Raw genomic sequence first — 27660 nt, 5'->3', positions numbered from 1 at the left:
TGTCAAAGATTAAGAAGACACTGACTTGAATCTTATCCAAGTAAGCAACTTGGTAAATACTCAGCACATACTAGAATCCTTCTTCCATTCTACTCTTGTGCCAAACATTTCTTAACTCTTAAATTTGACTGAAAATTTGCACTCTGATGCCAGTTGACCTGTTTAGTCCCACTTTGAAATTTTTACCTTGTTTTATTAACAATAGAGACAATAAATACAGTGAAACTTGAGCCTCTGTAGTAATAAAACAACTTATGTTTGGAATGTTAAAAAGTATAGAATACATATAAACTAAATTTCTTATTACCAATCATCATTAGTTAAATTGCTAGTTGATATTTCTTGAGTTGATTTTTTGATGGAGCCAAATTAAGAAACCAGAATTTTTATTAGAAGATAATTTATAGTAGTTACTTTAAGAAATCATATTTTAAAATATTCGTGAAGTTTATTTTATTGATTATGCTATTACAGTTGTCCCAATTTTTTGCCCCCCTTCTGCCTAGTATCTCCTTCCCTCCAGCAATGCCCCCCTTTAGTTCATGTCCATGGGTGGTTCATATAAGTTCTTTGACTTCTCCATTTCTTATACTATTCTTAACCTCCCCTATTTATTTTTCCCCTAACCTACCAGTTATGCTTCTTTTTAAAAATATATTTCATTTATTTTTAGAGAGAGAGAAAGGGAGGGAAAAAGAGAGAGAGATAAACATTGACGTGTGAGAGAAATATTGATTGTCTGCCTCTCGCACATCCCCTGGGGACCTGGTCCACAACCAAGGCATGTGCACTGACTGGGAATCGAACTGGCAACCCTTCTGTTTGCAGACCAGCACTCAGTCCACTGAGCCACACCAGCCAGGGCCTCAGTTATGCTTTTTAATCCCTGTACCTTTTCCCCCATTCTTCCCCTTCCCCCTCCCCACGGATAACCTTCCATGTGGTCTCCACTTGTATTACTCCGTTCCTGTTCTAGTTATTTTCTTAGTTTGTTTTTTTTTAGATTCATTTGTTGATAGTTGTGATTTTGTCATCATTTTATAGTTCATGGTTTTGATCATCTTTTTCTTAGATAAGTCTCTTTTCATATAATACGGGCTTGGTGATAATGAACTCCTTTTCCTTTACCTTGTCTGGGAAGGGCTTGATCTGCCTTGCAGTTATAAGTTGTAGCTTTGTTGGATAGAGTAATCTTGGTTGTAGGTCCTTGCTTTTCATGACTTTGAATACTTCTTTGCAGCCCCTGCTTGCAAGGTTTCTTTTGAGAAATCAACCAGTAGACTTATGGGAACTACTTTGTAGGTAATTGTCTCCTTTTCTCTTGCTGCTTTTAAGATTCTTTCTTTATCTTTAATCTTGGGCATTTTAATTATGATGTGTTTTGATGTTGCCCTCTCTGGGTCCAGCTTGTTTAGGACTCTCTGTGCTTCCTGGACTTGTATGTTTATTTCCTTCCCCAGATTAGGGAAATTTTTTTCATTATTTTTTCAAATAAGTTTTTAATTTCTTGCTTTTCCTCTTCTTCTGACATCCCTCTGATTCAGATGTTGGCATGTTTGGAGATTTCTGAGAGTCTTATTCTCTCCTCATGTTTTTGAAATCTTGTTTCTTCATTCTGTAGTGGTTGACTGTTTATTTCTTCCTTGTCATACAAGTCATTGATTTGAACCCTGCTTCCTTCCCTTCACAGTTGGTTCCCTGTAGATTTTCACTTAGTGTAGCCTTCATTTCTTCCCTTATGCATCTGCTATACTCAATGAGATTTCTAAGCATCCTTATCATCAGTGTTTTGAAATCTGCATCTGATAGGTTGGCTATTTCTGTTTCGCTTAGTTCTTTTTTTGGAATTGTGATCCATTCTTCCATTTGCACCATATCCATTTGTCTCCTCAATTTGGGAGCCTCCCTGTGTTTGTTTCTGTGTATTAGAGCTGCTTTGACTTCATCTTGGTGCAGCTGTTATGTTGTAAGGAGTGGAGCCTTAGGTATTTTGCCAGGGTGGGGTAACTTGCTTCACTGCTTTGTGGCACTGTAGGTGGGGGAGAGGTTGGAGAGGGAACAGTGTCACTTGCTGAGCTCCATTTCCAGTCACCTCTGCCACTTCTCATATGCAACTGGCACCCTTCTAGCTGCTGCCCTGGTGTTAAATCCTAGAGTGGGTGGGTTTATGTACTTTCTAGGGCTGTGTGGGCCTTTTTAAACAGGCTCTCTTGACAGATTGCCAGTTTCTTCCACTGCCCCAACCCCCACTGGTTTTTACAGCCAGAAGTTATGGGGCTTTATTTCTCTGGCAGTAGAACCCTGGGCTGCGCAGTCTGGCCTGGGTCTGGGATGGCTCACTCCCTGGGTGTCCCTCCTGGTTTTTATCTACCACAGATGAATGTGGCAGTGCCCGTTCTGCCAGCCACTGCTGCCTCACCACGACCACACTGCATTTTGTCCACCCTGGCTCCCCATCTCTGCCCCTCCTGTCCATCTGGATGAATATATCTTCTTTAAATCCTTGGTTGTTAGATTTCTATACAGTTCGATTTCCTGGCATTTTTGGTTGTATTTTGTTTTGGAGTTAGTTGTGATCCTTCTTATGGTTGTGTGAGGTGACAAAGCGTGTCCACCTATGCCTCCATCTTGGCCAGAAGTCTATTTTAAAATATTTTAAGTAGTCTTTGTGTGAATGGTGTGTGTGCATGTGTATTTCAAATTCGCTGTGTAAAATATCGGGAAATAATAAGCTTGCTTGTTTCCTTTTCACAGGTTGGTGTTAGCATCACAATGAGCAGTTTTAATCTTACAAGAATAGTTACTTTGACTCCTTTTTGTACCATTGCAAATAAGTCATCATTAGAACTAGAAGTTGGTGAAATTGCATCTGATGGCTCAATGCCAACTAATAAGTGGAACTATATTGCTTCTTCAGAGGTAAAATTTTTGTTTAATATAACTGGCTCCTAAAATGTACAAATACCTACAGACATATGAAATAAGAATTGTATATACCTGTTTGTCATACACGCTTTGCTGTCATGTTAGTGTTAAATATATGAGCCAACTTTGACTTTGCTTACACATTGTAAGCATATGTTAAAAAAAGAAAATTGATGATGATTATTTACTACTAGCTAAGTCTGTATGGTAACACTAATTCTCTAGTTCTTTTTTTAAAAGATTTTATTTATTTATTTTTAGAGAGAGGGAAGGAAGGGAGAGAAACATTGATCAGTCTCTTCTCACAAACCAGGGACTTGGCCTGCAAACCAGTCATGTGTCCTGACTGGGAATTGAACCAGACCTTTTGGTCTGCAGGCTGGACCTCAGTCCACTGAGCCACACTAGCCAGGGCTCTAGTTCTTCCTATATGTACAGAATGTGGATATACATATAATATACTATGTATTGTCTCAATAATCAAGAGAATATATTCTATATTCAAGAAGCTTATAATCTTGTTAGAGGGCTTAAGACTCATAAATTAACAATTGGAAAATAAAGGTAGTATATACCAAGTTATAGGTGGTTGTATATTTCTGAATAGATTAGCTGGAAGTCTCCTTGAAAATTTCCTAAAATTCATCCCCTTACTTTACAGAGAAGGACATTTAATCTCATAGTGCTCTAAGGTTAAAGAGGTCATTGGACGTTGAGATCACTGCGGTCTGTGTGAAGGAGGAAGGTTCCATAGATGAGACAGGGCCTGAGCTAAACTTTGCAGGCTGGGGGAGATCTGCAGTGGTGAGGAGAAAAAGGGAAAGAGTGGGGGAAAGGGCAGGTTCAAAGACAAACTAGCTGATGTCAATTTAAGGATACAGCCATTCTTCTATTCATCTCAAAAAGAAAATTTTTAAACTCATTTAGCAAAAAGTTCAAGAGGAAGGATTCCAATCATAATATAAGCAAATTTAGAGTTCTAAGAGGCATGCGCTTTCCAAGGCACTTAGAATGATGTCCACAGACTGGGCAACAAATAAATGCTCATTATCTTTTTATATTTGATGTGAGTTTGATAACAGTAGTACTTTTATTCAGAAACAAAATTTACCCAATATTCTGTAACAGAGAGACGTTTTCACTAGCTAAAATATCAATTTTACTGATAAGAAAAGTGAGGATCAAAAAGGTGTATGATCTGATTAAGAACAAACAGCTGGGAAGATAATGTTTAGAGATGTGGAGGGAATATTTTTAAGAAAGTTAGTAATAATTGAAACAGGATGATATTTAGAGGTGAAGACTTAATTAACCACTATCTTATTTATATTACAGAATTGTTTTAAGTCTGATATTCTTTTATATTTTCAGTGTGTTCCGTTTTGGCCTGAAAATCTGTCAGGCAAACTGTGTGTGAGAGTAGTGGGCTGTGAAGGATCCTCCAGACCATTCTTTTACAACAAACAGGATAATGGCACTTTATTGAGCTTAGAAGATCTGGTAAGGTTTCATGTTTTAAAATACAATATCTTTTATTTTTAAATTTTGCATTAAAATCTTTTATTGAAACATGCCATAAAATTTACTTGTAATTATTTGAAGGTACTATTGTATCAATATGTAATACCATACTTACATTCATTCGTAAGAGAACAGAGCCAGTCTCTTTTCAATGAGGATTTAAGAAAACAACCTTTTTGTGTATACATAGCTGATTGAGATTCCAAATGTAAGTGCAAGGTAAAGCAGTACCTCAAATATACTTTTTTTTCCCTATAATAGAACGGGGCCCTCTTGGTGGATGTAAATACCGCTGAGCATTCAACTGTCATAACCTTCTCTGATTACCATGAGGGATCTGCACCTGCTCTCATAATAAACCACACACCATGGAACACCCTCATATATAAACAGAGGTATGCTGAAAAAGAGTTCATGGAAAATCTGATTTGCTTTTATTGGTCCAAAATTGCTTTTAGGAAACATTTGAGACTAAATGTGTTTCGCATTCCAAATGTTTTCAGAGTTTAGAAAGGTATATGGAACACATGTTGTTTATTACTAATACCCTAAGCAGGTTTTGAGACAGGTCTCTATAATCAAACACATTAATATTTCTGCAGCAAAACTTATGAATACTCAGACCAATTGGGATAAATACAAATGATCAATGGCCTCACATCATTTCAGGTCAGATTTTGCTGCCAAAAGACTGTTGGCACCAAACTTAGAGGAAAATCTTTGGTCTTTAGGAGTCTTTTAAATTTTAGAATTGCATATAAGGAATTTTGAACCTGTTTAAACATTATTTTTCTTTTGTAATCTGATAATGCTTAGTGACCCTCTCCCTATAAATTTATATCTAAGGTGTTTTTTTGTTTTCTTTTTGGTAGGGATAGTAAGATTAAGTGAGTGGACATTGAGTAGATAGTACAGACTGATAGGAATTCTTTTGGTCTTACCTGTTCTGTCATTTGGCTTGGATGATAACCTGTGTTGTAGCCTGTGAAGGCCAGGCAGGTACATGGGATTTGGGGAGACAGAAGAATATTCATGGAGCCGTTGGGACATCTCACATGCCTTTATTCAAGGGTGGGCTATCCATGCTTGCTGCAAGCTGTGTGTCCCCCTGCATGTCCCTGTGTGCCATCTGTCCCCTCTATGTGGCCCCCAGCTGGGATCCCCTACCCTCTTAAATAATAGAACACAGACAAAACCAGCAGGGTGCCAACAGATCTTATGCAACAGAGCTTCATACTATGCATGCAAGCCCACTCAAGGCTATGGGAACAGTTTATCAGACCCAGTCTCAAGGCTATGAGAACACTACTTACCAGGCCCATTCTCAAGGTTATGGGAAACTGCTTCCCTTAGTTGCCCAGACATTTGGGTGAGGAAACCAGACTGCCTCCATTTACCTTATAATACCATTATGCAATGATAGGTTTAAACCCTTACAATGTATAATATTTTATATTTGCAAAGAATTATAAATCTGCATTGTTTTATTATAAAATAATTTTACACATATAATTATTTGTAAATATAAAATAATGCTTTCAGATTTGTCTATTTTTTCAAAATTCTCACTTGAGGATATATTTACTGATTTTAGAGAAAGAGGGAAGGGAGAGAGAAAAAGCAAGAGAGAGAGAAATATCAATTGGTTGCCTCCTGTACATATCCCAACCAGGGACCAAATCTGTCACCTAGGTATGTGCCCTGATTGGGAATGGAACCCGCAGCCTTGTGGGGTAGGGGATGATGCTCCAACCAACTGAGCCACCTGGCCAGGGCCGGGTTGGGTATTCTTAACTCTCATGGCTTGGGTTGAATTCACTGAGAAATTTAAAAGTGCAGACTCAGATTGAAACCTAAGTTGGTTACTTTTTTTTTAGTTCTCTGGTAAGTTTTTTAGATTATATAGGCCAATACTTCTTAAACTTTAATGATCAATTTCAAAATCTCCTGGAAATCTTGTTAAAGTGCAGACTTTGATTTAGTGGGTTTAGATGGGGTCCAGGATTTTGCGTTTCCAGCAGGCCCCCAGGTAATGCTGATTCTGCTGGTCCACAGACCACACTTAGAGTGGCAACAGTGTGGACCCAGTTATTTCTTTCTCTGCAACTCATATTTCTTATGAATTACGTTTGATTAAAAAACTTAAGCTTAAGCACTGCTGCTATTCATAGCTTTTACTACAGGTGTGCTCTCTCATGCCAGTCAGTTACCTCAGTGATCTTACCTGCATCAGTTGAGCATATTGCAACCTCAGGGCCCTATTCTGTTACCTCAGGCTTCAAAGCCATTCACTTACTGGGCATTTCAGGGTACTTATTTTTAAGCAGAGTTGTGTTTTATTAACAAAGGCAATTTTATAAGATTTTTGTACCAATCTCTACCTCAATAAAACACAGGTCTGGGTTTCTTGAGGCCCAGATATTTTAATCTTCCCTTGGTTGTGTTTTCAGTGGGACACAGGAAGAAGTGGAATTGCTGCCAAGACAAGCTCGACTTTTTGCCTGGGTGGATCCTACTGGTACCAGAAAACTTACGTGGAGATATGAAACAAATACAGGGCAACAGGATCTCTTAAAGGTATCATGTGATGTAAATGATGGCAAAGGAAATAAACAAGCTAGTTCCACACAATTATCTTTACTTTTTGAACTAAAAATGAATTGGAAATATTTCAGAATAAGTTACTTTTGAACTTCATATTGCAAATAGTTCACACCAATATTTTATCTTAGAAATGTCAAAATAATGGATTTACTGTTTCAAAAATAGGCCACCTTCGTCTTGCCCAAATGAAGATCAGCAAAGTACTTCCTTTTTTTTACTTGATTTTAAAAGGAAGGAATTTTAAGGCTAAGTGAAAAACAGCTTTATTCAGAACATGTGCATATCACTGTTGGCTGTGAGGTTTTAGGCATGCTTTCCCAATCAAGGCTGTCTTTTGTTAATTAAAGGAGTCTTAGAGTGTGCAGATTCTCCCATATGAATTTAATGAAATATGTATCGAAACAATATTTTGGTAGCTAAATTAATCATTTGTTATTTCTTAGACTCTTAGATTTTGAGAACAGTGTAAGAATTTATCTACCAAGCTTTCTCTGATAGAAATTGCTCTTGCATAATGATCAGTCATCTAGTTTCTGTAAGAATATATTCTATCCTGAAAAGTTCATACAGTGTCGTATTCCATTGTCTGATAATGCCAGTTGTTAAAAAAGCATTCTTGACTTTTGCTTTAGAATGGTAATTAGCCAACAGTGACTGAATTGCCCTCTCCTATATTCCCTCTGAAATATCCATAAAAATGAGCCTGATAGTTCCTCTGTTACAAGATTCTTGGGGAGGTTTTCACCATGACAGTTTGCTGACATCTGTTGGCTGGCTTGTGGTATGCTTTTTAGAACAGAGAAGCTTCTCAAGGTTTATAAGTGATAGATAGAGGCTTAAATTCTCTGATACGTTTAACTACATGGCTCAGAGACACAGGATCTCTACCAGGGGCTTCTGTACTATGTGGTATTACTTCCCCTCTCCTCACATTTAATGCTACTCAGCAACACAAATCCAAGAAAATGGTACACAACTGAGGAAACAGTGGGAATAACATCCTAGGGAAGAATATCAAAGTCTGTATATAGAGTCAGATTCATAAGGAATACTGGTATAGTGTAAGCAAGGGGTTACGGTTTTTACTGTTTCTCATCTATTATAGAACCAGGCAATATGAAAAGTAGCTAATTGTACCTCCATCAAGAGATAATCTGCCATATTATGAAAACTGAACTAGAAGCAAGACAGTTGTCCATTTTTTTCTCTACTTAATTGATCTGGAAAGGAAGTTTTGCCCAGTCCCTGTTGGACAGGAAAGGGAGTTCAAAGCAAATCCATACATTATTGGCAAACGCTAGGTCTGAACAGGTCTTTTCTCCTTAAGTATGAACAAACCAGAAAAAATTAACATGGGGTTTATGACAAAGATACTTCAAGAGGAAAATGTAACATTATCCTGTAAATTCAGAGGGTGATTATACCTCTGGAAAATTTTTTACTACACGAGGACCAGAAGAAAATTTTCAAAATGTGTGTCTGGCATCCTCAACTGAATTATAAAGAAAGGACAACTATGAAGTAGGTGAAAGCATGGTGAAATAAAAGCCAAAGCCAACAAAATGAAGTGACATATGAGTGGAGAAACAATATATTCTGTGCATTTTATTTATTTATATATATATGATATGTGATATATATATCACTTAATCCTCAATTTTAATTTGAGAAATAAAAGATTATGGTTTTGTAAAAAAAAAAACCCTATCAATTACTAGAACTAAAATCACTGGTAAATGAATTTTAAAGCAATTGAGAAAATTAAAATAAAGAAAATCTTGCCATTAAAGTAAAAAAAGGAAGCGTAAGGGAGTATATAAGTAGCAAATACCTCTTATTAATTGTATATCACATATTAATGTGTTTCATATATTATCTCTAATTCTTTTTTTTTATTGAATTTATTGGGATGACACTGGTTAACAAAATTACACAGGTTTCAAGTGTAACATCATCTGTACAGTGTACTGTGTTTCACCACTGCAGGTCAGGCCTCCCTGATTGGAACTCAGAACTGCTGGGTAGAATTCAAAACCAGATCCGTCTGACTTCATAGTCATGGACTTTTCGCACTAACCTATGTTTCCATCAGTTATGTCAATAAGTGAAAGGGGTTTAAATCCTTTTAGTAAATGACAAGAAACTACTTAGATTAAATTAAAAAATAGTATCTAACTCTAAGTTGCTTGCTTAAGAGATCTATCTTAACCAAACTAACACAGAAAACTGTAAGCATAAAGATATAGTAAAGATTTAAGAGGCAAACAGATGTAAAAAGAAAACAAAGTTGTTGATTATAATTTCTGAACAACTCTAATTCAAAGCAAATACTGTTAAATAGTATATGATAATATCACGAAGAAGGCATGATAGCTCTAACCTCATGCAATGAGTGACATTGCATCAAAGTACAAAGCTTAAAATGCTGGAAGTCAAATGAAACACAGTTACCCGAGGATATTTTAACAAACCTCATTTCATTTTTAACAGATCAAATAGATGAAAAACAGATTAGAGAATATTTAAATTTCTAAGATTGAACTAGCATACATACCAAATTTTGTAGTTTACAAAAAGAGAATGCACCATCTTACTAGGTATGTCTGAAACACTTTACAATTCAATTGCATATTAGAGTTTAAAGAAAATTTTTGATAGGCTACTTTGATGTATGTTAAAAGCAGTAGATTGCCCTGGCTGGCGTAGCTCAGTGGATTGAGCGCGGGCTGCAAACCAAAGTATCGCAGGTTCAATTCCCAGCCAGGGTACATGCCTAGGTTGCGGGCCATGAGCCCCAGCAACCGCACATTGACGTTTCTCTCTCTCTCTCTATCTCCCTCCCTTCCCTCTCTAAAAATAAATAAATAAAATCTTAAAAAAAAAAAAAAAAGCAATAGATAGCCCTAGCTGATGAGGCTTAGTGGATTGAGTGCCTGTCAGTGAACTGAAAAGTTACTGGTTCGATTCCCAGTCAGAGCACAGGCATGGGTTGCTGGCCAGGTCCACAGTTGGGGGCTTGGCGAGAGCCAACTAATCGATGTTTCTCTCACATATTGATGTTTTTCTCCCTCCCTTCCCCTCTCTCAAAAATAAATAAATATTTTAAAAAGATAAAAGCAGTAGCTAAATTGTAACAATAGTAAAAATCACCTATTTCTATATTCTTGGTAACTTCCTTTATTTGTTTTTTGGGTTTTTTTTTTTTTTCTGAAGAAAGCATGAGATGAAAAGCACATAGTACTGCCTGTTGAAATGAGCTATGGTTATATTTATGTCATGCCCAGAATGAAGAGGAGTCATTATTTTAATCTCTGAAAACACCAAATAAATCAAGGCTCATATTTTTCATAGTTATATGAGAAATTCAGCCAAAATTTATATCAGTGTTTGCAGTGTTATAAAATATTAAAACAAAAATTAGTTTCACCTGAGACCTGATAAGCTTCTGAACTGTTCTGTTGTCCCTGTTGAGACAAGTAAGTAGCTATACCATTGGTGCCGCTGAAGGCTGTTCTTGTTCCTGCCAAGTGCCTTTTGAGCACCAACTTGATAATTCAAACTAAGGTATAAAAAAATTAAGTACTATCAAACATTATTATTTGAAATGATTGGTGCATGTTTTCAAATAGATTATAACTTTAATTTGTCATTTTGATGGTTAGAGTTTTCCAATTTATAGTCCTGCTTTTTAAAGTTCTGTAAAGTTTCTCAGTTACTATAGTTCGTCTTTATGTAACAAAAACCATTTGTGGGTTTAATATAAAGTCTCTCTTTTCCCTAGGATGAATGTGGACAGTTTCCATATGATGCAAACAGCCAGATACACTGGGTGTCATTCCTAAATGGGCGCCAGAGAGTTTTGCTTTTCACTGATGATGTTGCCTTGGTTTCCAAAGCACTGCAGGCAGAAGAAATGGAGCAGGCTGATCATGAAATAACCTTTTCTCTTCACAGTCTTGGGCTTTCACTGGTTAACAATGAAAAGAAGCAAGAAGTTTCATATATTGGGATAACCAGGTATGGAAGAAGGAAGATAAGACATCAGAAATCTTTAAAAGACATTGAGTTCATAATATCAAATTTGATGAGAGTAAACATTTACCTGTTCCAAATTTGATATACTGTATATGTTTTCAGGAATTTAACAGTTGTTTTTACTGCTAGTTGGTTGAAAAACACGTAAGCTAGAAAGATGGCTTAGATAATGCCTTTGCCCTTACAGTACTCATCCTCAGGTGGGAAGAAAAAGATTTGCTTCTTTCTTTGTTGTTTGTATGTATTTTTCTAAATGAATTATAAAGACACAGAGAAATGCTACAAAGACATATACACACATACAATAGAAATACAAAGATAGAAGCAACTGATTTGTTTTGTGCAGCAGAGGTTGGAGAAACTGGCATGGGTCTGGGGAAGCCAACAGCAGTGGGTCAGATGAATTGGAAATAAGGTTCATAGAGGAGGTGGTGTTTGACATGGGTACATAATTGTTCATGGGTCACTTAGAACTTTTTAATAGTGGTAGGGCCAGTTATTTTCTCTGGTTCTGCTTATGCCTGTATAAGAAGAGTATTTGAATTTATTTATTTTGGTTTTTCTAATTACACTAAGCTTGGTAAAAGTCAGGATTTTGGGAAGCTGTTGGGTAGAGTGGTTAATGTGACCATGTATAACCAGCATAGAATCTATTGATATTTATGTGTTTAGTGAACTAAAACATTGAGTTAATAAAGATATCATGTATATAATACACTTTGTACAACACATGACTGTTAAGCTTTCTACAAATGCTATTACAATACCATTAATACAGTATTAATACATTTATGTATATATGAATAATACATTCTCTTGGTTATACATTTTATATTGTATATTATTTCTACACTAAATATGAAAATCATTTTTAAATTATATAAATCTAATTTTCTCTCTTGTTCTCTGAGATAACTTATTTTTACCTTAACATTATATATGCTGTTACAGGATTTTGTCAGATTGGCCTTTATTTATATGGACATCTTAAAATGTCATCTAAAAGAACTTGACTATCTTTTTTTCTGATACTACGCATTCAGTACACATTCAATAAGGATGTGCACTGAGGAAGAGTCAGTCAGTGACTTTGTATTTTAAAATAGACTTAGTTTTTGCATTTCTCTGATGATTAGCAGTTTTAGGTTTACAGAAAAACTGAGTCTACAGTTCCCATATACTCCCCACATTTTCCCTATTATTAACATCTTGAAATAGTGTGTATATTTGTTGCTATTGATGAACTAAGAATGATACATTATTATCTAAAGTCCCTGGTCTATGTAAGAGCTGTACTTTGTGTATTGTAAATTGTGTGGATTTTGACAAATGTATGACATGTATCCACCATTACAGTATCATGTGGAGAAGTTTCACTCCCCTAAAAATGACCTATGCTTCGTCTGTTCATCCCTACCTCTTCCCTGAACCTCTCATTTTTTTTACTGTCTACAAAGTTTTTCCCTTTCCAGGATGTCATATTATTGTAATCATACAGTTTTTAGCCTTTTCAAATATACTTTTCCACCTAAAAATTTCCTTTTAATGTTCCTCATTTTCTTAAAACTGCAAGTTGGTTTCATTTTACTTTATTTTTTGTATTTTTTCCATTATCATTTATTCTCCTATACTCCCTTACCCCCAGTCACCACACTGTTGTCCATGTCCATGAGTGCTTTTCCTTTTTGCTGGATCCCCTCCACCCTCTAACTGCCGCCTCCAACTGCTCCCTTTAGAGCTGTCAGCCTGCTCTCCATCTATGAGTCTGTCTCTGATTTGCTCGTTAGTTCAGTTTGTTCATTAGATTCCACATATGAGTGAAATCACACAGTATTTGTCTTTCTCTGAATGGCTTATTTAATTAGCATAATGTTCTCCAGGTCCATCCATGCTGTCTCAAAGGGTAGAATTTTCTTTTCTTTTTTATTATGGCCAAGTAGTATTCCATTGTATAAATGTCCCATAGTTGTCTTAGCCACTCATCTACTGACGGACACTTGGACTGCTCCCTTACCTTGGTGATTGTAAATAATGCTGCAGTAAACATAGGTGTGCTTATGTTCTTTCAAATTCATGTTTTGGGTTTCTTTGGATAAAGTCCCAAAAGTGGAAATGCTGGGTCATAAGGAAGTTCCATTTTAATTTTTTGAGGTATCTCCATACTGCTTTCCACAGTGCTTGCACCAGTCTGCATTCCCAACAACAGTGCAAAAGGGTTCCCCTTTCTCCACATCCTCACCAGCACTTGATTGTTGATTTATTGTCACTGTGACAGGTGTGAGGTGACATCTCATTGTGGCTTTAATTTGCATTTCTCTGATGATTAGTGTGATGTTGAACATCTTTTCATGTCTATTGGCTATCTGTACGTCCTCTTTGAAGAGGTGTCTATTCAGGTCATTTGCCCACTTGTTATTGTTGTTTGTTTTGTGGTGTTGGGTTTTATAAGTTCTTTATAGATTTTGGATATTGGCCTTTTATCAGATGTATCATTGGCAAATATGTTTTCCCATTCAGTGGATTGTCTTTTCATTTTGTTGATGGTTTCCTTTGCTATGCAAAAACTTTTTAGTTTGATGTAGTACCATTTGTTTATTTTTTCTTTTGTTTCCCTTGCTTGAGGAGATATATCAGAAACAATATTGCTATGAGAAATGTCCAAAATTTTACTGCCTGTGTTTTCTTCTAGGAATTCTATGGTTGTGGGTCTGAACTTTAAGTCTTTAATCCTTAATCCACTTTGAATTTATTCTTGTGCATGGTATAAGCATTTATTTATGGCTTGATAACTTATTTTTATCACTGAGTAATATTCCATGTCTGAATATACCATATTTTACGTATCCCTGCACTGAAAGACAATCTTGGTTGCTTCCAAGTTCTGACAATTATGAATTAAGTTACAATAAACATGCACATGCTGGTTTTGGTGCAGATGTAAGTTCTCAACTCATTTGGGTAAATACCAAGGAGCATGCTTGATAGATCATATAGTAAGAGTGCATTTAGTTTTATAAGAAACTGCCAAATTGTCTTCTAAAGTGGCTGCACTAATTTTGCATTCCCACGAGGAATTAATGGCATTTCCTGATGCTTCACACCCTTGCCAGCATTTGGCATTGTCAGTGTTCCAGATCTGGCTGTAACAATAGATGTGTAGTGGTATCTCTCTGTTTGGCTTTGCAGTTCCCTAATTACCTATGATGTTGAGCATCTTTTCATACACTTAATTGCCATCTGAATATATTTTCATGAAGTTCAAATCTTTTGTATATTTTTGAATGTTACATTTTCTTTTATTGTTGACCTTATTTCAGATGTCCCCCAATCTTACCCTTGAGTTTTAAGAATTCTTTTTATATTTTGTGTACCAGACTTTTTCCAGATATTTTTTTGCTAATGTTTCTTCCAGTCTGTGTTTTTTAAAAATATTTTTTATTTATTTATTTTTAGAGAGGGAGAGAGAGAGGGAGAGAAACATCAATGCCTGGTTGCCCTTACACACCCCACATTGGGGAACCTGGCTGGCAACCCAGGCATGTGCCCTGACTGGGAATCTAACCAGCAACCTTTTGGTCTGCAGGCCAGCGCTCAATCCACAGAGCCACACCAGCTGGGGCTGTGGTTTGTTTTTCTACTTTTGGAATAGTGTCGTTTGTAGAGCAGTAGTTTTTAGTTTTAATGAAGTTCAGTATCAATTTTTCTCCCATGGATTGTGCTTTTGGTGTTATATTTTAAAAGTTACTACCCTGTGTGGCTCAGTTGGTTGGGAGTTGTCCGGCAAAGTGAAAGGTCACCGGTTTGGTTCCTGGTCAAGGCACATGCCTGGTTGCAGGTTTGTTCCCCAGTCAGGTTACATATAGGAGGTAACCAATCGATGGTTCTCTCTCACATTGATGTTTTTCTCCTCTCTTTCTCCCTCCTTTCCCCTCTTGCTAGAGATAAATAAATAAAATCTTTTTTAAAAAGTTATTGCCATACTCAAAGTCACTTTGATTCTCTCCTGTGTTATCTTCTAGGAATTTATGGTTTTGTGTTTGATATTTAGGTCTATAATTTTTTTTAGTTAATGTTTGTGAAATGTGCAAACTCTGTCTAGATTTATTTTTTGCATGTGAATGTCAAGTCGTTCTATCACCATTTATTGAAAAGACTGTCCTTTCTTCATTGAATTGGTTTTGTTTCTTTTCAAAGGTTGGTTGATTATATTTGTTTGGGTCTATTTCTGGACTCTCTATTCTGTTTTCTTGACGTGTGTCTATTTTTCACCACTGTCACACTCTGTTGATTACTGCAGTGTTACAGCAGTCTTGAAGTCAGGAAGTGTCAGTCCTCCAACTCTTTTCTTATACAATATTGTGTTGACTATTTTGAGTCTGTTGCCTTTCAATATAAATTTTAGAATCAGTTTGTTTATATCCACATAATAATTAGCTGGGATTTTGATTGGGTTTGCATCTTATCTATAGGTCAACTTGGGAAGAACTGGTGGTATCTTGACAATAGTAAGTCTTCGTATTTATGTACATGAATATTTCTCTGTATTTAGATCTTCAATCTCTTTCAGGAGATTTTTATAGTTTTCCTCATATAGATCTTGCACAGATTTGTTAGATTTTGTTTATACAGAAGTATTTCATTTCTTTGGTATTAGTGGAAATGTTATCATGCTTTTTATTTAAGTTCCAGTTGTTTGTTGCTGGTAGAGAAGAAAGCAATTGACTTTTATATATAACCTTATATCTTGAAACTTACTAGTTATAGGAGTTTTTGATTGATTCTTTGTGATTTTCTGCATAGACATTCATGTTATCTGAGAACAAAGACAGTTTTATTTCTTTCTTCCCAATCTGTGCATCTTCTACTTTATTTTCTTCCCTTAGTCTGTGTACCTTTTACTTTATTTTCTTGTCTTATTGCATTATCTAGGAATTTTTGCACAATGTTGAATGGAAGTGGTGAGAGTGTATAGCTTCACTTTTTTTTTAGCCAAAAATCATCTAATTTCTGACCATTGAATATAATGTTAACTATAGTTTTTTTGTAGATCTTTTTTATCAACTTGAAAAGTTCCCCTTTTGTCCTAATTTGTGCCCTGAGTTTTTATCATGAATTGGTGTTGGGTCTATGTGATTTATGGTAGATATTTTATTCATTACCTTCATTGACTCTTGTTCCCTAAATACTTTATATGGTATGGACATTGTAAACACTATCCATACTGACCAGCTGCATAGATAAAAATATGATGAAGTCATATTTTATCATTATGCCAACAGTATAATCAGGAATTAGCATGGTATGGCCCATGAGCCTGTCTAACCTGCTACTTGTTTTTGCACAGTCCTTGATGTAACAATGACTTTTTTATATTTTTAAATGGTTGGTTAAAATCAAAAGAAAAATTATATTTGTCACATGTGAAAATTGATTGATGCCAACTTGTGATAGAAAAACATTTCTTTTTGCTCCTTTATGTTCTCTTGTAACACAGGTGTACTTTGGTGTTTAACAAGTCTCTTATATAAATACAATTTTTATAGAAGATTGATAGTTGCAATAATTTTGAGTTGAATGTCAGTTCCACAAACTGAAATATATATTGCTAATTTAATTTTCTTTATGAATTATTTTAGTTCTGGTGTTGTTTGGGAGATGAAACCAAAACAGAAATGGAAGCCTTTTAGTCAAAAGCAGATAATGTTACTGGAACAATCCTATAAGAAATACCAAGTAGAAAGAGAACATGGCTGGATTAAACTAGACAATAATTTTGAGGTATGCCAAATTTTTTGTTTTGTTTTTTATATATGTATTTTGTTGGTGGTTGTGGTAAGTAAAATTTCATTGTCCAAGTAAAAGTCAGTCTGTAGAAGCTAATTTATTAGTAAATAAACACTGTTTATTAGTAGGATTGGCATGGCATGACTAACATTTATTAGTATATTTTAATTAAAATATATTGTTATTAAGTTATATACTATGATACATTTTTTATAATTTCTATTTACAAGGCAGATAGTGGAATTTGCTTTGCTTTGCTTTTAGGAAGATTATGGAAAACTTAAGATTTCTTGAAACTTTTTATATATTTTAAATAATATCCATATGCATTGCCTAATAAAGACTGCATGAAAATTATATATTTTAATGATGGAAAACCTATAGAAAACTGGCTCAATTAAATTTATTAAATGTGAATGATAGTTGGACATGGGTAGATGTCCACAAATAAAAGGGTTTTTCTACATTCGTCTTTACAGTGTTGACTCTGAAAGTTGCTTTTGCTCCAAGAAGACCCCAGAATCTTGACTGCAGTTTCAAGCTTGTTCCAGTTCAGTCACACAGTTTAGGTTACTCTTTGTCTGTGATGTCTTATGGTTGAGTTCCCATTGGGCACCAGATATGCTCCCCACCTCCACTGCTTCCCAGTAAATGTCAGCCATACTCAGAGGAAAATAAAAACACTGTACAATTAGTGTCAGACATAAATAAGCTATCAAATATTCATTGTTTAACTTTGTTAAAACAAAGTTTAAAAATTATCTAGGATTGTCCAGTACTACTGAGGTTTTTTTTTTTAAAATACAAAACATGGCTTATTTTAAGTATAATTTATGATATTGAGAAGTTCCCCAGTTGTTTTCTTGCTTTCCTCATAACTATGGTAGAAAAGTGATGATTCTTCTTCAGACATTTCAACTATAGATTACCTGAGGTAGATAATTTGATAAGACAGAGATTAAGATATTTAGCCTTCTCAATCTGTGAAAATCAGTTTTTAAAATGACTACAGTGCTAATTCTCACTCATCACAAACACATGTGCTTTTTTCCTAGGTCAATTTTGATAAAGTTCCAATGGAAATGCGCCACCCTATTCAATGCCCTATAAAGCGAGACTTTTTATCAGGAATTCAGATTGAATTTAAGCAGTCTCCTCACCAGAGAAGTTTGAGGGCCAGGTTGTATTGGCTTCAGGTAACATCGGCTTCCTCAATTCAGTACATATACAGGCAGTTCCTGATTTACGTTGGATTGAATTATAATTTTTTGACTTTACAGTGGTGCAAAAGCAATCAGCATTCAGTAGAAACTATACTTAGAATTTTGAATTCTGTTTTTTTTCCCACAGTAGCTATATATAGTACAATACTCCTGTGATGCTGGGCAGAAGCAGCAAGCCACAGCTCCCAGTCAGGCACTCGATCGCAAGGGTGACAGCTGATACTCCATGGCATAGTATTAAATGTAGTTTTGACTTACGGTATTTATTGGGATGTAACCTCATAGCCCTATCATAAGTGAAGGAGCATCTGTATCAAATCACTTTGGGAATTTTGGGGATGAAATTTATTTTACAAAGTTCAAACATCTATTGTAACATTTTGTATGTTTAGTCTCCTTCTCTCAGGTATCCTGTGGATTCAACAGACCTACTATTGAAATCCAAAACCCTTGTCACTGTTAAGATTATTTAATTTGACTAATTATCCTGCAAAAGTATTGCCTTGCAGTGCAGTTGTTATTTTTACTCCTTTGAATTTGTCACAGGAGCCCCCAGATCAGGTTTTCTTTTGTCATTCTCCTTGGGAATGAGAGAGGGCTTTATTGGGGGTTGTTTTGGCTGCTTGTTTGCTTATTCCCTTCTTTCTTCCTTCACTCTCTTCCTTTTAACTGCTAAATATTATTTAGGATATTTTTATTCTTTTTCTTCTTTCCACCCTTCCTTTGATTTCATATCCAGTCTCCATTTACATTTTACTTAAGTTATAGATGGTTAAAACCTCACATGATGCCCTGGCTAGGTAGTTCAGGTGGTTAGAGAGGCGTCCCAGTGCACCATGGTTGAGGGTTTAGTCTCTGGTCAGGGCACATATAAAGTCAAGCAATGAATGTGTGAGTGAGACAAGTCAATGTCTGTCTGTCTGTCTGTCTTTCTCTCTTTCCCCTGCTATCCCTCCCACTCCCCCTCCCCACCTTTCTCTCTCAAATCAATAAATAATTAAAAATTTTTTACATAAAATAAAATCTCACATGATCCATAGGTACAAGTATTTCCATTAATTGTGTACATGCTGTGTAATGTTAATGCAATGATGAGGATATTTATATGTTTCTTTATATAAAAAAGCTTGCCCTTCCTGAGGTGTATAAGGATTTATTTATCTTTTATTTTTATTGAATTTGTTGGGGTGACATTGGTTAATAAAATTATATAGGTTTCAGGCATATAATTCTATATCTGTATATAATTCTGATCACCATGTGTATATTATATGGTGTGTTCACCACCCCTAGTCAAGTTTCCTTCCATCACCATTTATCTACCCTTTACACTCTCCTGCCTCCACTCACTCTGCTTTCCCTCGGGTAATCACCGTACAGTTGTGTGTCTGTAAGGGCTTTTTCCTTAATCCCTTCACCTTTTCACCCAGCCCTCCTACCCTCAGCCCCCTGACAGCTGTCAGTCTGTTCCCTTTATCTATGAGTCTAGCTCTATTTTGTTTGTCAGTAATTTTGTTCATTGTATTCTACATGTAAGTGACATCATATGGTATTTGTCTTTCTCTTATTTCCTTGAGCATAAAACTCTAAAGTGAAACTTCTAATAGTATCACATATACACACAGGTACTTAATTATGATGAAATCAGTAGCATCTGTAATGTCATCTCTGAAACTAAAAGTTTAAATTATTTTAAGTCTTGCTGAGTGAGTTGTTCTTTTTTTTCAGGTTGATAGTCAGTTACCAGGTACAATGTTCCCTGTTGTCTTTCATCCTGTGGCCCCTCCAAAGTCTATTGCTTTGGATTCAGGTAAAAAACAAAAAATAAGTTGAGGCATACCCTATTTTATAAAAGCTAAGTAAATATTACTTTTACCTGACATAAAACTTGATTGCCTTCTGGTTTTGCATCTTCCTCTTAGAACCTAAACCTTTCATTGATGTGAGCATCATCACAAGATTTAATGAGTACAGTAAAGTTTTACAGTTCAAGTAAGTAAATACTCCCCTATTTATCTAAAGGAATTTAAAATGAGAATCTACTTTGAAAATAAATTTTACTCTTTAGTGATTTCTACATAAAAATTATTTTCTACCTGAGCATACTAATCCACTTTTGGTCAAGTAATTTTCTATGTTGAAACTTATTTTTATAATAGCCTCCATATATTTTAAAGTACAAAATCCCTTCAACCACCTTCTTCATTCTGTAACTCCAACTAGTATGCATGTAATCAGTGAAATATAAATGATATATATGTTTGTGAGGTGTGTGCTTCAAAGCAGTTGCTGTGGGCTTTAAAAATTGGACAATGCATGCTATATCGTCTACTTGTTTGTCTGTTCTGTAATATCATAAATGTGGGATTTGGGATTTAAATACTAAGTATTACCTTTAGTGAAATCTTTACTTAAGTGGAAAAAATCTCAATCTCAATTTACTTTAATCTTGTTTATTTTTTATTATTTTTATTTTTTTAACTTTTTTATTGTTGTTCAAATACAGTTGTCTCCGTTTTCCTCCCACCACTGTCCCCCACCTCAACCATCCGCACTTCCCACCCTTTATCCTAACCCCCTTTGGTCTTGTCCATGGGTCCTTTATACATGCTCCTGAAAATCCTCCCCACTTTCCCCCCATTGCTCCCTCCTACTTCCCTTCTGGTTACCATCATTTTGTCCTTAATTTCAATGTCTCTGGTTATATTGTGCTTGCTTGTTTGTTTTATTGATTAGTTTCCATTTACAAGTGAAATCACATGGTATTTGTCTTTTACCACCTGATTTCACTTAGCATAATGCTCTCCAGAACCATCTTGATCTTTACTAAGCCAAGCCAAGCAGTGATCAATGAATATATTTCCTTACAAGACAACTTTTAAATTTTTATGGCAGTAATAATTTATCTTGTTTTTTGGTTTAGTCTTGTGTGTTCCCATTGCTACATGCTCCCATATATCTGCCATAGTCTAGTAAGTAGTATTTTTCCTAGGGCTCAGACATGTCAGATGCTGTTTCAATTCTATTTGCCTCCTACCACCTCTTCTAGAGATTTCCTTCGTAGACTCTCTATTCAGTGGTTCTGAAATGAGCTGTTTACTTTAAAACCTTAAGTCGTTCTTTTGCTGTTCTCTTTACCACTTTGATTCCAAGTCTTTGTCTGTTTCAGTTTATTTTCTAATTTTTGCTGGAACAGATCCTTCAGAAGGTGCCTAAGAAAGGGTGCCCAGGAAATAAATTGTTAACATAACCCCTTTTAAGAGATGAAGGAGTAAGATCTTACTGGCGCTTTTGGCCAAAATCAAAGTTTAAACATTGAAAATTACTAGGTTGTATAGAAACACTTTTTTATTTCAAAATTTTTTCCCCTTAGGTATTTTATGGTCCTCATTCAGGAAATGGCTTTAAAAGTTGATCAGGACTTTCTGGGAGCTATAATTGCACTATTCACCCCAACAACTGACCCTGAAGCCGAAAGAAAACGGGTAACAATTTTTATTTCTTGGGAAAATTATAAAATTAGAAAAATTAAGTTAGTAATTCTTTGAAATAACTGTAGTAGAGAAAAAATTAAAATAGAAATTCTTGATTTAATTTTTTTCAGACACAGTTAATCCAGCAAGATATTGATGCTCTAAACACAGAACTAATGGAGACTTCAATGACTGATATGTCAATTCTTAGTTTCTTTGAACATTTCCATATTTCTCCTGTTAAGGTTTGTTGTAATTATCATTTTGAACATTTAACAGAATTGTAGAACTTTTAAAGGGTCTGTGTACAATCGTGGGTTTTAATTTGTTGCATCAAATATTCAGTGAGAATTTTGTGTGATAAATTGAAATAATTAAGACAGTTCTCTGCAACACATGTACAACCATAGTTTTTACAGAGAAACCACTAGAGCACATTCTCTAGCCTTGAATTAATAACCCCTTTATTCAAGGAAGAAGCTGACAAAAGCACTTCTTAATTAAGCAAAGAAGTGCTCAACAACATTTAACGTTTGGTTGCGCTTTGTAACTGCTATACTGTCTAAACAGAAAGCTATAATGGGTGCCCTCACCAGAATGTAAAAATGCTGAAGTAGGTGTTACACTGTTGATGTGGTGTTTTTCCCCCTTCCAACATTTGGTTGTAACTAAGGGAGTAGAAAATTGGATACCTTTCACTTGTCTGATTTTGTACTTTATGAACCCATTTCCTTTTCTTCTTTTGTTGTTTTTAGATTTTATAGGGGAAGGTGACTGCTCAGGAAATTTACAAATGCTATCCACCATAATGGTCTAAACTTGTGTAATGGGCCAGATTTACAATTAAGTAACTCTTTAAAATATTGATGATCCATTACATTCTCAAAATTGTTCACAGCACACTATTTTTAAATTGCATTCACCAATCCATTTAGCTAAGTGAGGGATATATAAAATGGAATTATTTTAAATTGGCATATTAGTTTGGTGGTATCAGACGTTTACAGTGTTAGGTTTAAAATTGATATTGTTTCATGTTGTAGTTTATACACAATTTCTCTTCAATTAAGTGAAAATAAAGTTTTTTTGAGATTGAACAACACCTTCAACAAGTATTTATTTAAATACTATCAGAGTTGCTGTGAGTGGTATAAAGTAACTTCATGGAGTTTATAATGTAAGGGAGTATTAAAGATTGATAAATTATGTTTTAAGGCACTCTGGGAATTGTGCCATAAAGTTATTTTCTTTTTAAAATTTTCTTAAGTATTTTTATTGATTATGCTATTACAGTTTTCCCAATTTTTCCCCTCTTATCCCCCCTCCACCCTGTACCCCCAACCCTCCAGAATTACCCCCTGCCTTAGTTCATGTCCATGGGTTGTACATAGTTATGTTCTTATTTCATTGTGACTTTGCCCTAGAGAAAGGCTGGATCTCTGTCCACCTAAGCTCACCTTTCCCGGATCCCAATACACTCCAATCTGCAATTGGGCAAAAGTCCACGTCAAACAAAAAAACCTAACAACCAGGCTTTCCTGGCCTTACCCCAAGTTTACTCTGTTGAGTTCTATATTAATTAGGTAAAATGCCATGGGAGCTCTGGCCGGGTGGCACAATTGTTTGGAGCACCATCCCATACATCAGAACATTGCGGGTTTGGTTCCCGGTCAGAGCACATGCCTAGGTTGCAGGTAATCCCAGGTTGGGACACCTATGGGAAGAAACCAGTCGATGTCTCTCTCTCTGTCTCTCAAATCAATAAACATATTTGCAGGTGAGAATTTTTTTTTAAATGCCTAGGGAGTGGCAGAGTGAGAAAGGAGAGAATCTGCTGTATTTACACAGGGGGTAATTTGACCTGTGTTTTCTGGCACTGCTGTGCTAATGATAAGCACAAAGTAGAGTACGCTAAATGGGAATGTGAAGGTCTCATATTTAAGTACTGAAGTGGAGGGCTTCTGTGGAAGCTGAAAACATAATTACTGCTCTTTTAAAATTTCATTTAGCAGCTTGATAATTGTCGCCATAACTGTCACTTACTGTTACTTGTTATTGTTACTTATAATTATAACAATTGTCCTAATTATTGTCATAAGTTATTTACCTTAATTGGATGAAAATAAATGATTATTCATTATCTTGACTGGTAATCTACTTGTGTGCTTTTTGACGTGTTTTTCTTCTTAAAGTGATTATACTATCTTTGTAAAGTGTTTTGGTCCCCTCCGTATAAACACAATAATATTCATACACTGAATAAAATTATAGTTCTGAATTTCAATAGACTAATTTGTTATTTTATAAGAAAATACGAGCATCAGCTAGGAATGAGCTATCCTATGATACTTATGTGCAGAATAACAAATAGTAGCTTTCTTTAGGACTCTAATGAAAGATACAACATTTGTCTGAATCTAAAAGATACAAAAGATAAAAAAGGAGGAAAATTGGGACAACTGTAATAGCATAAACAGTAAACTATAATTTAAAAAAGGTTTCTTCTGTATTATAGAATTGTATACCTGAAACCTAAATCTATATAATTTTATTAACCAATGTCATCCCAGTAAATTCAAGAAAAATTTTTTTAAAGAAAAAATAAGTAAATAAAAGATCTGGTTTCTACATATGTAAATTTGTTTTTAACTTTTACTTATTGAACATTATTTTTCTTTTAGTTGCATTTGAGTCTGTCTTTGGGTTCTGGAGGTGAAGAGTCAGACAAAGAAAAACAAGAAATGATTGCAGTTCACTCCATTAACCTGCTATTGAAAAGCATAGGTGCTACTCTGACTGACGTGGATGATCTTATATTCAAGTAAGGTTTATGTTAAAAGTGCATTGGGAGGCTTTTGTACTGAGGTTATGTTTCTGGATATTAATTTTCTCCATTTGTACTAGAATGTTATCTTAAAAAAATGATAATTCTTGCTACTTCTTGAAGAGTTTGGTTCCTAATTATTCTCTTTGTATGCTAGTTTTACTCATAAAGATAAAGAATCTTATGTTTCCTTCAGGTATTAATATCTTGATAATACATTAATGTAGAATAAAATTTTTTTAAAGATTTTGTGTATATTTTAGAGAGAGGGAGAGGGAGGCAAAAAGAGAGGGAGAGAAATATCCTTGTGTGTGTAGGGGAAATGTTGATTGGTAGCTTCTTGTGTGATCCCAGCCAGCCACCTGGCCGGCAGCCCAGACATTTGCCCTGACCAGGAATTGAACTGGTGACCTTTAGGTTTGCAGTCCAGCACTTAACCCACTGCACCACACCAGCCAAGGCTGGAATAAAAATTGAATTATTTTAGTAGATATTATATATTGACCATGTTTTAAGACAATTATATTTAGAAATATGTAGCTACAGAGTGAGAATTCAGTATAATCATAAGGCAAAGTAGATAATAGCTCCTTGTACATCTAATACTATAGTATTTAATAAGTGCTAAAGATATGTATAGTCAATGACTGTTTATGGAATTGAATATTCATTGACGATATTGGAACAAGTAGTTACTTGGAGAAAAAACAAAATTTATATCATTTTCATCTCACTTGTTCACTATCAAATTTCATAGTACTCAAAGAATTAAAATATAAATGCAAATTGAAAAGAGTAAGAAAAAACAGAAGTTAATTGCTATCAAATCTCTGAATAAAGGAAATTTAAGCAATGGAAACACTTCAACAAAATCAATGAAAACAAAAAAGAATTGGGAAAATATAATGACAAAAAGGATTAAGACTCTTAACATTGATGAGAAAAAAACTAAAGACTTCATATTATTACTAGAGGACAGTAAGACAACTCACAAAAGGGAAGATACAGTGGCTGATAGAGATTTGAAATATTATATTTTATTGTTTACCAAATAATATATTAAAATTAAAGCAAATCATCAAAGATTTAGAAGCACTGACTGGTGCGGCTCAGTGGGTTGGGTGTTGACCTGCAAATCACAAGGTTGCAGGCTTGATTCCAGGTCACAGCACGTGCCTGGGTTGTGGCCCGGGGTCCCAACTGGGAACATGCACGAGGCAGCAGATTGATGTTTCTCTTCCACATGGGTGTGTCTCTCCCTTTTTCCCCCTCCCTTCCCCTCTCTCTAAAAATAAATAAAAATTTTCTAAAAAGATTTAAAAGTATGAGCAGTCCTAGAAGTAGATGGGGTGAGTCTGAGAAGTTGGTACTTAAAAAAATATTTGTATGAGTTGAAAGTGATATATATCCAGAGTCTTAAATGTTTTTAGTCTTTCACTCAATAACTCTTTTTGGGGAAATTTTGTTCAAAAGCCTTTAAAATTAACCAAAGTGTTATATTCAAAATATACATGGCAACATTAATTATTATGTTAAAGTTTAGAAATGTTTCACAGTTAGCAAATTGTTATGATACTTTCCAGAAAATGGTTATATAGAATTTTGAGTAATAGACATATTTATCCACAATGTTTCATGTAAAAATGCATATTAATGTTTTTAAATTACATAGGAAGGAAAAGGATTCAAAGTGGTAATCAAGAGAAGAAAAAACTTAAAAATCCACTATGTGGTATGATTATGGTTGACTTTTTCAAACCTTTTTACTTGTTATGTATTTATGAAAGACTTTTGTGAGAATGTACTGTTTAAATAATAATTTTGTTACCATAATATTAAGATCTCAAAAATAAATTATATGTGGCACATGTACCAATCTAATTGTGATAGAAACAGCATTGATTTATTTATCATTGAAATTTGTTTTCTTTTTTCAGAATATAATCCTAATGCTTTTGAATTTCTCTTTCTTTTCCTAGACTTGCTTATTATGAAATTCGATACCAGTTTTACAAGAGAGATCAGCTCATGTGGAGTGTTATTAGACATTATAGTGAACAGGTAATTTCCCATCATAATAGTTCATAAGGAATGTGCTTCATAAAATAGTGTAACAAAACATTTGTATATGATTATACAGTGTGTAGTAATGTTTACCTAATTTACTTCAATTTGCAATCTCATTACTTAGTAGTTTTCTTGAATGATTAGTTTCTATTTCTTTTAGTTCTTTCCTCTTATACATAACTTTCAAAAGTTTCTTCTGGTGCCTTTTTACCTTTGCAATTATATAATATATTTACTCACTTTGGGAAAGAGTAGTGATTTAGGAGTCACTAAATTACCCTTTATTTCTTCAATGACTGCAGTTTCTAAGCATAGTCTAGGAGAATTGCCAGAGGAATTCTAAGCCAGCTTCCTCCTCATGCCTCAGTTATTCTTGGTTCAATTCGTATGCACAGAGACGTAGAAGTTGTTTCAGGGCACTAGGGCCCCACTGCTACAACATGGTACTCCAGGGTGACGTGCCCTTTCCTTCCTCTGCTGGAAAGGCCTTTCTTCTAAGGTGTGTATAGACGTTATGGTTATTGAATGTTCAAATAAGCATAGATATTCGTTTGTTTCTTGTTTTGGTTATTATTCTTTAAGTAGTTTCATGTTAATAGTGATAACAATATTAAAACTGAATAACAATTACTGAGTTATATATTCATTTAATATGCATAAGCAGTTATGCAAGGTCAGTAAAATGTACCTCCCATTTTACAGATGAGAAGACTGAGGCCTCCAGGGACTCAATGAAGTGTGCACAGTTATATAACTGCTATCTATATAGCGGGCTGTGCCTTAAGCCTAGTTCGGTCTAATTTGAAAGCCCCATGTACTAGCATAATGCCTGGCACATTGTGAAAGGTCAACTAATGAACATTGTGGTGGTTATTTAGCATAGTATTCCTTTAACAACCTAATTTAATCAGCACTCCCCCTTTTTCTATTGCATCCTGATGTTTCTTCCAACAGTTCTAAAGGACCTAAATTTCTTTTTCTTAGTTCTTGAAACAGATGTATGTTCTCGTGTTGGGCTTGGATGTACTTGGAAACCCATTTGGATTACTTAGAGGTCTATCTGAAGGAGTCGAAGCTTTGTTCTACGAACCCTTCCAGGTATCAGGATCTTTTATTTATATTAAGTATAGTTATAGAAAAATGGATGTTCTCTTTTTTTAATTACAAATAATTTGTATTTAAACTGTATCTGGAAACAATACTA

General features: G+C 34.9%; 1 protein-coding gene across 4 annotated transcripts in view; it reads left to right on the top strand.

Moving 5' to 3' along the window:
- The window catches only part of VPS13C (vacuolar protein sorting 13 homolog C), a 175869-nt gene that overhangs the window by 126437 nt on the left and 21772 nt on the right, over positions 1–27660 (top strand). For all 4 annotated transcript variants that reach the window (XM_028507282.2, XM_028507283.2, XM_028507285.2 and 1 more), the window contains 14 exons: positions 2755–2919; positions 4297–4425; positions 4708–4841; positions 6897–7023; positions 10832–11067; positions 16722–16863; positions 17925–18065; positions 19821–19902; positions 20015–20084; positions 21466–21577; positions 21697–21810; positions 24247–24386; positions 26369–26450; positions 27441–27554. In XM_028507282.2, coding sequence (XP_028363083.1) covers positions 2755–2919; positions 4297–4425; positions 4708–4841; positions 6897–7023; positions 10832–11067; positions 16722–16863; positions 17925–18065; positions 19821–19902; positions 20015–20084; positions 21466–21577; positions 21697–21810; positions 24247–24386; positions 26369–26450; positions 27441–27554 — 1788 coding nt within the window. The remainder of the gene's footprint in view (positions 1–2754; positions 2920–4296; positions 4426–4707; positions 4842–6896; positions 7024–10831; positions 11068–16721; positions 16864–17924; positions 18066–19820; positions 19903–20014; positions 20085–21465; positions 21578–21696; positions 21811–24246; positions 24387–26368; positions 26451–27440; positions 27555–27660) is intronic.

Source organism: Phyllostomus discolor, chromosome 1 (genome assembly GCF_004126475.2).
Source record: "Phyllostomus discolor isolate MPI-MPIP mPhyDis1 chromosome 1, mPhyDis1.pri.v3, whole genome shotgun sequence".
NCBI classification, from domain to species: domain Eukaryota; kingdom Metazoa; phylum Chordata; class Mammalia; order Chiroptera; family Phyllostomidae; genus Phyllostomus; species Phyllostomus discolor.
Note: the sequence above shows the minus strand (reverse complement) of the source record. Positions and strands in the feature narration are given on the sequence as shown.